The sequence below is a fragment of the Macaca nemestrina genome, chromosome X (genome assembly GCF_043159975.1).
Source record: "Macaca nemestrina isolate mMacNem1 chromosome X, mMacNem.hap1, whole genome shotgun sequence".
Classification (NCBI taxonomy): domain Eukaryota; kingdom Metazoa; phylum Chordata; class Mammalia; order Primates; family Cercopithecidae; genus Macaca; species Macaca nemestrina.
Window position 1 is genome coordinate 77513413 of NC_092145.1, and position 10881 is coordinate 77524293.

Here is a 10881-nt window from a genome sequence, read left to right on the forward strand (position 1 = left end):
GATTCGAGTGATTCTCCTGCCTCAGCCTCCCGAGTAGCTGGGGTTACAGGCACCTGCCGCCATGCCTGGCTAATTTTTGTATTTTTACTAGAGATGGAGTTTCACTGTGTTGGCCAGGCTGTTCTCGAACTCCTGGCCTCAAGTGATCCACCCGCCTTGGCCTCCCAAAGTGCTGGGATTACAGGTGTGAACCACTGCACCAGCCAATATGTGTTTATTTTGAATCCCTTCGTCTTCATATCTGAAGTAAGAAGCTCCCAGTTAGTGTTTTGACCTTAGGGCTTTGGACCCTAACCAAGTACCAAAGGAGAGTTGCTCTATGCATAGTCCTAAGCACAAATGGGAGTAATAGCTGTTGGTCTAGGCCTTCCTGAAGCTTTGATTCACCTGTAAGTTTAAAGTCATAGAACTGGAAAGGACCACTAGGACTTCACATATGGCCTCTAGATAATGCTAACATATTGGCTGATGGAGTCATCTAGCATAGGCAGTGTGATGCCAACATCAGAAAATTCGAATGAGTTGGAGAGAAAGAAGCTGGCCAACCGTCTAATCCTACTAAATGTACACATCAATAGAATTAGACAGAATCTTACAATATAAAGACAAATTTTATTGCCAGTAAAAGCCTTTAATAACTCATTTTATCCCGTTTCAGTAGGACCTTATTCTTTCTGATGAAAATCCAGCCATCGCATCTCTCATTAAAAATAAAATTATTTTGAAATAAATAAATATATAAAATAAATAGCATATACATTTTATAAATAGTTTGTCCTTATGCACAGTATCCATGCTTACATTTTAATATCATTTTCTTACAACCTACCCCATCTCCCACTTCCAATGACAGGAAAACTGCATGTCAGGACAGATGAGAAATCTGCAGAGCCAATGCAGGGAAGGCTTGCAGCAAGGCTGTAGCCCCAAGGATTTTCTTAATGAGACTTTTCCAAAGCTCTGTAGGTAGCATCCGTGGCAGATTCCTTGGCTTTTCATTTATACCCATCGTCAAGGTATTTGAGTAAATTGTGGGGTAAGACACCCCTGGCCCTTAGCAGGGGCTCCCATTCTTTGTTATGCTACCTCAGGAGAAGGAACATGAGTAAAGAAAAAAGTATATACAAGATTCCCTCGAGCCCAGCCCCCCCGTCCCTCCCCAAAATAACCCAACCTTGATATACACTTTGAACAACAAGGGAACAGCTGGGTTGAGTTCAACAGTAAGTGCTTTTCTGTTATCTAAAATGATAGGAAGGAAGGATTGAAAAGCTATGAATATAGTGCTTGCAGAGACAACCGTGGCCCCAGAGTACATGGGTCACAGAGGGCACACCAGAGGTTCATTACCTATAGTGAAAGAGGTCTCTGGACATGGAGGGCAACTTAGAAGGATCTACAGGCCTGGGTAAAAAGTGAGTGAATTTCTGGTGTCGTTTAGTCCTGTATCCCTCCCGGGGTGAGCCGTCTTTATTCAGGGCTACGTAATACTGTCTCTCCGAGTCCGAATGTTTGTACAAGGTTGAGGCATAGGTGTTGTACCAGTTTTCTTCAAACTGTTCCCGGAAAACACATTCACGTGTGAGTTTCTTCTGTGAGGGTGAGAAAATAAAGCAGAACCCATTATATGACTATTTCTCCTATCCCGGCTTGCTAGTAGAGAAACCCCGAAATAGCAATAGCACATTGATGTTAGAAAATTCCAGTCCTATCTCTCTGTATTACTGGAGGTATCTTTCTTCCAAATAGCACAAAACACCCTTGTCTGTATCTCCTTCATTCTCTTTCATGAGCTACACAAAAATGTTTTAGTTGAAATCTTTCCTGGAGGGAGGACATTGGAGGAGATGGCATCACCTGGCTCTTTGAGCCTAAGAATGCTGCTATGGCCTCCCAGTGCCCTGCTGGCACCCACTGAGCTTTCTCCCTACTTAGAGCTAATGATGTTCAAATTCATTGAGATTACAGTCAACCATGTCAACTGACAGGCAAAGGCCTCAGATCTATATAAAGCTCCATGGGAGGTGAGCTGTGATCTCTCCTAATGAAGGGTCTCAGGCCTGTCAGTTTGAAAGCTCAGAAAAGATCTCCTTGAAAAGCTCTTCCAGTCTGGCTACTTCAGGCTGGCAGTTCCTGGGTCTCTTGCCTCTGTCCCTTCTCACACTTGATCTGACCGCCATACTACTTGCTGGGGTTGCCGATACTGAGTGCTGGGGACAGGCCTATCTCTCAGGTGTCACGGAAAAATGTGTTCTGATTTCATGGGGTGCAGGCAGCCAGAAAGTGTGCTATGTGACTCAAAAGCCAGAGCCAGGAGTTGGGATCCCCCGGAAGAGTTAAGGTCAGCAAATCACTCACCATTCCTCAGTGCTAGGCTAGCTTCCAGAATAGAGAAAATGCACTGCTGCTAGCCTAGTCCTAGCTGAGGGCTTAAGGCTGTCACCAGACCCTGGAACCCTCATTCTTCATTTGTTTGTTTCATTTGGCCTTTGGGACTCAACTGAAGCAATCTGGAAATCAGGGACTGTGTTGTTAACCTCAGAATCCCCAATTTGAAAGCCAGCTCTTCCACTGCCTATTTTTGTGCCTGCTAGTCTGCTACTCCTCTGGGTACACGTTCAAATTCAGATGTACTCCTCTGGAGGGTTAATGCCCCAAACCCTGACCGTCTACTGCCAAACCAGCACAGATTACTGTTATCATCAGACTAGCTGACCTTCTAATGAAAAAGGCAAAAGCAAATGTATCAGAGAAAAGCTTATGTTTTGGGGCCGGGTGCAGTGGCTCATGCCTGTAATCCTAGTCCTTTGGGAGTCCAAGGCGGGTGGATTACCTGAGGTCAGGAGTTCGAGACCAGCCTGGCCAACATGATGAAACCCAGTCTCTACTAAAAATACAAAAAACTAGGCTGGCATGGTGGTGCATGCCTGTAGTCCCAGCTACTCGGGAGGCTGAGGCAAGAGAATCACTTGAAGCAGGAAGGCAGAGGTTGCAGTGAGCTGAGATTGTGCCACTGCACTCCAGGCTGGGCAACAGAGTGAGACTCCATCTCAAAGCAAAAAAAAAAAAAAAAAAAAAAAAGCTTGTTTTGGTGGGGGCCAAATGAGTGAAGGTGTTATGTAGCAAGACCCTGAGCAGCCAAGAAGTAACTAAAAGACACTACTCCTTTACAGCTAAAAAAATACTTTCAAGTGCTAGATAATTTTTTGTTTGTTTGTTTTTGTTTTTTGAGATGGAGTCTTGCTCTGTCGCCCAGGCTGGAGTGCAGTGGCGCTATCTCAGCTCACTGCAAGCTACGCCTCCCAGGTTCACGCCATTCTCCTGCCTCAGCCTCCCAAGTAGCCGGGACTACAGGCACCTGCCACCATGCCTGGCTAATTTTTTTGTATTTTTAGTAGAGACGGGGTTTCACCGTGTTAGCCAGGATGGTCTCGATCTCCTGACCTTGTGATCCACTCGCCTCGGCCTCCCAAAGTGCTGGGATTACAGGCGTGAGCCACCGCGCCTGGCCCCCAGATAAATATTTTTTACACTTTTGCTTTACATTGTCCAAACACTGGTTGTAATAACTTCTGAATACAAAACAGAAACAACAACAACAACAACAAAAAACCTTAAACTTACCGACCCATAGAGTTCTCCTCGCTCGTTCATTCCTAGGTACAGACCAGAGTCCACTCCCCGGATGCTGATCAGCCCCACAGCCAGGCTAATAAACTCCAGGATACCTAGGGCAAAAAGTGAACACTATTCCCGTTACCGGCATCGAACTAAGAGAAAGCTGTTCAGGTGACATGAGCTACCAGTCATTTGTCCCCAGCTGGAGGCCAGCCCTGTGTGCCTTTGATCAACTGCCGATGAAACCATCTTTTGCAGCAAGAATGGAAACTCAGAGAAGGTACTTTGTCTCTTTGGGCCTCAGTTTTTACGTATGTAAAATGGGAAACAGCGTCTTTGCTTCTACTCAACACTCTTAGGCATATTACGAGGAAGAGACCGTAAGAAGGCTTTGGCTACAAAAGCTCCATAATTTCAAGGTGCTATTGCTGTCAAATTCAAGAAGTGAGAAGTCAGTTTTCTGAATGCAAGAATGAGGACAGGTTTCTGTATTTTTCCCAGTAACCTCCCTCTTCCTTAGAGCACACAGCATTACCTTGCTGTCCTCTAGGCTGAACTTGTTTTGTGCCCTGCCAGCCCCATGTCCTTAAAGCCACATGAGGCTGTCAACTGCCTGTAGCTGACTCTAACAAAGGCCACACAGGCCACTCCCTGTTTGTTCCCCCTGCTTATGGCAGGAGGCAAAACTTGGCCACATGAGAGCTTTCTCCTAAAAAGCGTTCTCAGCTAGTACAGCCCCAAGCTGACAAGCCTATCATTCTCTTTTGAGAATTTTAAGTTTATCCACAGCAAAGAGTTGGCAGGTGGTATTGGACTCATACTGATTTGAGATGTTGCAACTTTAAGGCCAAAGAGAAGAAATTCAGAAATGTCCTAGCTGACAATATTAGAGGTGAAGATTTGAAAATGCTTTCATTTACCCAGCAGCAGTCCTAACTGGGAAAAAGGACCCAGAACTGAATTCCTGGTGATAATGAAGACTACAATTTTGTCCCGAGATAGGACGTCTATTATCTTGATACAGACATAATAGCCAACTAGATTCCTCTTTGATATTCCTGTCTCTAATCACATTTCTCAACATACAGACCAAAAACTTGTTTAAGTCATCCAGCGTATGAAATGAGCTCATATCTGGCTGTCTTATCCAAAATTGCAATTTTGTTTTTGTTTGCTTGTTTGTTTGTTTGTTTTGAGACAGGATCTCGCTTTGGCACCCAGGTTGGAGTGCAGTGGTGTGATCATGGCTCACTGCAGCCTCAGCCTCCCCAGGCTCAGGTGGTCCTCCCACCTCAGCCTCCCTAGTAGCTGGGACTACATGCACGCATCACCACACCCAGCTAATTTTTTATTTTTTCTAGAGACGGGGTTTCACCATGTTGCTAAGGTTGGTCTCAAACTCCTGGGCTTAAGCAATATGCACACCTCGGCCTCCCAAAGTGTTGGGATTACAGGCGTGCACCACTATGCCTGGCCCCAAAATGCAATTCTTAAGGGTAATATTCTATGTAATCTATATAGGGAGTAGAGCTGATTTTCCAAGATCAAGAATTTTAAGTGGCTAATTTTAAAATCAGGTTAAAAACTCTACTGGGAAGTCTCCTGAGGAACCCCAGTGACTCAAGCTGGTGGACTGCCGTTCAGGTATGGCAGCTTTGGGGCCACGTGCTTCCACAACCCACCCAGATCTATTGGAAGGATGTAAGGTTCTTCTGCGGCAATTCTATAGAACACTCAGGGTTTGGCCTTTGGCCTCTCACACTGAAATCCTTCAGGTTTTATTCTCAGTCTGGTTGTTACTAAATTTTACAGTACAAAGAAAGGAGTCTCGGGAAATGAGATTGAGACAAGACGGTAGGAGGGGAAGAGAAAATACCCAGTGCCAAGTAGGGGTTAATCAGGCACTGATTTAATGCAACCAAATCTTCAGCTGCACTGAACAAGGTTTTGCATTTGGTTCTGCTCTGTTTGATATTTCAATAAATGACTTGTAAGAGAACATATGAGGACTGCTTATCCTAGTTCTAGAAGACATGCGGCTGAGAGGGATGACATAATCAATATCCAAAGAGATTTCAAGAGGACAGAAAAACGGACTGGCTCCATAAACTATGCTTAATTAGAATCAATGTGAAGTCCTGCACTTTGGTCCCCCAAATTTCCCAAAGTATTTTGTGTTTGGGATTTGGTTGGGGGAGGGTGAGCCTCAAGTGCAGACAGTTGAGTTAACTGTACTACTTAGTTCATGTCCTATTAACATAGTTGGTCTGTGCAAGGGTTTTATAATGATCTATTTCTTTCTTTCTTTTTCTTTATACCCTGCTCCCATTTGCCCCTCCACTTCAGGCAACCATGTATATTTTCTTGAAAATGTGTACTGTTATTTTGTGTTCCTGTGCATTTTAATGATGTGCAAGTCTACCCATCTCTGCAATGGGGAAATGTGGCTTAGTAAAACACGACAATGGCAAGGAGACAACTGAACAAGGCAAACTCCGTGTGATGGGTGATAAGTGGATTATTAAAAAGCTAATGTACAATTGGTCACGTAAAATTAAAAATTAGAAAGCTAGTGGAAAAAATAGAAAAAAAAGCTAGTGTGATCTAAGGCCTCACTGATACAGGTCTAGTAACTAGCAAAAGGGAGGGGGGATTGTCTCACTTCGCTCTGCCATGGTTAGACCACACTGAGAGTAGTGTGTTTAGTTCTACTGTGCTTAGAGAAGAAAATGGAAAAACAGAGCATGTTCAAAGGAGAGTGCCCAGTATGAAAAGGAAACCAGAAACCAGGTCATGATTCAGTTCTGGGTCTTAAACTCTGAGGGACACTAACATGTGGGAGCCTTCAGTTCTTTGCCTTTGCTCAGGCAGGTTACTCCTGAGCTTCAAGACTGAGTTCCCTCATTCTGTAAGTATCTCGTGTCTCTGACAACCCTGAGCTCATTAAGTAGCAGAGCGCAGCTTGTGATCTCACTGCCCAAGACATAGTGTGAGAACAAATCATGAAACCCAAGAGGTGTGGCCATTTGAGTCACCACAGTTTTTCTCCAACTCTCTGTTAACCCTGATGCCAAAGGACAGATCATACAGGAAGTCACTTGGGTTGTGTCCAGTAACAGGGGTCTCCAACAGCTGGAACTATCCCTGTCCAGCTGTCTTTGGGCATCATTTTCCCTCGCCAACTTTCCTATTAGCTGGTTTCAAACTGTGGGAACCCAGTGGCACATGATGATGGAAGAGATATTCCTAAACCTTATCCTGAATCCCAGCCAGCATGAAGCGGGAGAGAAAATAAGCCATTTTCATATTTTCCCAGCTACAGCTGGACAGGGGTGTTAACAGCAAAGTGTTGAGGTGAAGTATTAAGTAGACAAAGTTTATCCTCAGTACTCTTGCCCCTTCAAGACCCAGGACCTCTCTCTACTCTGCCTCATCTTGACCTACCCACATCAGGCTCTGCCCTTTTCTTGACCATTTCCAGACTCTTCTCTTCTTATACCTCTCTCCCCAGGCCCTCAGTCAAAACTGATCTGTTCTGGGCCCCGCTGCTTCAGAACCTAGCTAGATGACTGTCTAACATGTCATTTAATCTAGTTGCATAACTTGCCTGAATCCTTCAGCCATCCTTTGGGGCCAAGACAGTGCTGCTTTGGCATCTTGCCAAACGAGAACCAGATCACTCAAGAACCAAAGCAGCTGCATGAGCCCACTCCATCCCACCTGGTGGGAGGACTCTCCTTCAGTTTGGCTCCGAAGCTCTGCTCTGCCAGTCCACAGGTGCCCCTCGGAATGTCAGGATCCTTGTGAACTTCATATAAATGCTACCAGCCAGGCGGTGATTGAAATACTCCTGGCTACTGATTGCAGATGGAGAGCGGAGAGCATATGCTGTGCCAACAGGTTATTATTTGGAGTCGGGACTGCTCTTGGGCTTAGCCTGACTTGTTCTGAACACATGGATTCCAGGGTAATCCTTGGGGGCCCTGCTCTCCAATTACAACAAATAGCTATTTACTTCACATGGCTTTTGGAGACTACCTCCTCCCCGCTAGCAGAAATCTATAATATTTTATATCTTAAGTCTGGCCTACTTTACCCTGCTGGAATGTTGACTGCTAAAGCACTTATGGAATGTTAAAGTTTCAATTTATTGAATACCCTGGCTGATTAACTCAAATGTGGAGGGAGGAGAGAGTTAGCAAACTCGAACGCCACCTCTTTCTGTGCCAAAAGCTAAACGCAGAAAGAATATGTGTTTTAAAGTTGGCAGGGAAGGTTACAAAGAGACAGCTTGGACCAGTTATCATTTTCTTTACAGGAAGTGCAGGAAAGTGACCGGAAGTCAGGGAAGGAGGAAAGGGAAAAGGTGATGCAGAGGTGCTCTTGGGCAGTGTTGTTTTCTTTTTTAAAGGCAAAACCAAAAATGAAGCAGTCCGTTAAGCAGCAGTGAAAATGTCCCTTCCTCCTGCCAATTTTATTTCCTTTGGTTTCTCCTTAAACTTAACACCCTTAGCAGACCTGGGAGATGAAAAGAAATCAAGATGTGTCTTTAGGGAGGTAATTAAAGACCGCTTATCCCAAGAGCCTATTACTGATTTATGTTGACCTTGTAGGTTACTGGGCTCAGCTTAGGCACAAAATCAGAAAAATATTTGGAGCTGCTGGGAGGCGTGCTCATAATTTCTCCACCTTCGCTGCCCCCACCCCACATTTCTCCACCATTTCATGACCTTTTTTTTTTTGGTTATATATCAGCAATGAGTTACCCCGGTATCTTTATGCCATTTCAGGAAGCCTCTGAGGCCAGGGTGGGAGTCCCATTCCTTATGAAGAGGAACAAAAGGGGACTGCAAAATCACAAGCAATGAAAGGGAAAGGAGCCAAGTTAACACCCCCTCTCCTCCCACTCCACCTTATCACCCTTTTGAGGACCTGCTGCAAGTTTATACAGACACCTGCACCCCTCCATTACCCCTCCCAACCCACAGTACTCTAGCTGTGTTTGAGTGCATTTTTCCAAGATGCCATAGACCTCATTAGGGTTTCTGCCTGTTCCCAGCAAGGAAGACCAACCCTGCCCCTAAGTTGTTTGCCAGGCTTGGCCTTACCCAGCAACTGGCCCCTATGTTCCCCTTTTTGCTGTGCACTCCAGATGCAGCTCTAGCAAGGCATGGAGAATAGGAGGATGGAGAGATTTAGGGGGTTGGGGCAGATGTTGGCAAGAAGGAGGGCGGGAAAAAGAAGGGAAGGGTGTCATGTTTGAGTGTGGGCAGAACATCTTACTGGCTTAGGGGAAAAGGTGTCCTTCTTGGATTACAGGGTCCTTGGGAGGAAGCTGAGGACATTGGAGGACAGGGAGGGGCAAAGGTAGCTGTCACAGAACCCCCCATGATATCTTAGTAGATAATTGGAAATTGAAAATAAAAATGGCAAATTACTGAGGAGTGAACACATTTGCTTAGAAACTTAATGATCTTCGTCACAGATCAAGGCTTATATTAATTGTGTAATTAGTTCTATATGTGAGACAGGCAGCTGTGTTGAACAGTCTGTATAGTGGCAGGCAGGCAGAGACAATCCTGGATGAAGGTCGAACGTTTCCTGCTTTGGGCCCAAGAGACAACTGTTTCTGGGACTGGGAGTGGGCCCAGGACGGTTTCCTCACTGAGGCAAGGAGTCCAGGGGTAGTTTCCGGCAAAAGCTGCCCCAGGACTTGTGCCCTTACACGGTGGACACCGCGAGGTTTTCCTAGATTCCCAATTCATGCCAGGCTGCCTGGATTGGCTCCGACCCTGGACAGAGCGACCCCGAGGCAGGCAGACACCACAGCTGCCGGGTACCCACGGACCAAAAGCTATTTGTGTGCGGGCCGACTGCCTCACATGCCCATGGCCCATGCAGGATCCTGTTCCAGGAAATCAGCTGCCACAGCCCTGCTGCCTTCGAGGCTCGGCCCGCGCTGCAGGCACGGTCCCGGCCTCCTAGGCGAGAGCTCCCACCCCTGTCTCAGCTCCACCTGCTTTCATTCAAGGCTTAGAGTCCAGCTCCCAGAACTACCCCCTTGCTCCCCGGGGAGATCCGGTGGAGCGGCGAAAGGAGAGGCCTCACCGCAAGGCGCCCCCGCCCCCTCCTGAGAGTGTCCGAGGGTGCAGGGCCCCCTGATGTCGAGAGGCCCACGCCCGCGCCGTCGTGTCTCGCCTCGACTGGCCCGAATGACACCAAGCCCGGGGGGCGGTCCGCGGGCCCTACGCCGGAGCTCGGAGCTGTGGGCTTCCCAGTGCGCCGTCCGCCCGCCTCCCGTTCCCCCGACCGCGTCCTCACCGAAGCGGCTGTGGTCGTGGCGGGTGCCGTGCACCGTGCCGTTGGGGAAGATCTCCAGGTGGAAGCCAGTGCGGCAGTAGAGCTGGCGGCGCCGCAGGATCCCCTTCAGGTGGGCGAAGTCTGTGGGTGAGCCACGCTGCAGCTTCCCCTCGATTTGGCCCAGGCGCTCGTTCAGGAAACCTGGGGAGTCAGCTAAGGGCACGTTCCCCAGAGACGAGGAGAAGCCGTGTAGATCCCAGTCCAAGGAGGCGAAGACGCCCCCCACCTCTGCCATGGCTGGGCAGATTGCGGCGCGGTTTGTGCTGGGCGCGCGCGGGCCGAGCCGGGGCCACGGGGCGCGAACTGCCTCTCCCCGCAGCGGGCGCGGGCGGTTCGGCGGCGCTCCCTCGCTAGCTCGCTTGCTCTGCGCTCTGCCGAGCTGCAGTCGACGTCTGTTCGCGTCCAAGGAACTTCTCAGCGGCGGGGAGCGTAGGGCAGCGCGCTCCTGACCTTGCTCTCAGTCAAAGTGCCTCTTCCCCTCCGCATCCATCTCCCCCGGCCTCTCATAGCTGGCTTCGTCCAGCTATCAGATGCAAACGGCACTTTATATACATACCCACTCCCCTTACATTGACATATTGGATATTTAAATACAAGCCACACCTCATTGGCATCCCCTCGGAGATTGGTGTGTGGGTTCTTTTTTTTTTTTTTTTCTTGCATCCATTTGGCTCTTTTTGGGAGAGGGGGGTGGAGGGAGAGAGCCAGCGAGCTTCACTCCCTCTTTTATTATGAAAAAATGGCAGGAAAAAGCTACACATTGCAGTGAGGCATAACTGCTTTTGGCAGGTTCTTCTGAAACTGCTGATGAAATAACAGAACCCAGTGCGCGGAGGCCGCTGGCGCGCACGGCCACTCAAGGCCTGTTCCGTGGGGGTCTGTCTGTGTGCTGCCCGGGGGCTG

General features: G+C 47.8%; 1 protein-coding gene across 1 annotated transcript; it reads right to left on the reverse strand.

The window, feature by feature from the left end:
* Positions 1–592: 592 nt before the first annotated feature.
* On the reverse strand, positions 593–10546 carry LOC105464242 (fibroblast growth factor 16). The gene is made up of 3 exons (XM_011711947.3): positions 9940–10546; positions 3625–3728; positions 593–1592 (listed from the first exon to the last, which is right to left on the reverse strand). Exons 1-3 carry the CDS (start codon positions 10211–10213, stop codon positions 1347–1349), a joined length of 624 nt encoding a protein of 207 aa, XP_011710249.1. The 5' UTR covers positions 10214–10546; the 3' UTR covers positions 593–1346.
* Positions 10547–10881: the final 335 nt, after the last annotated feature.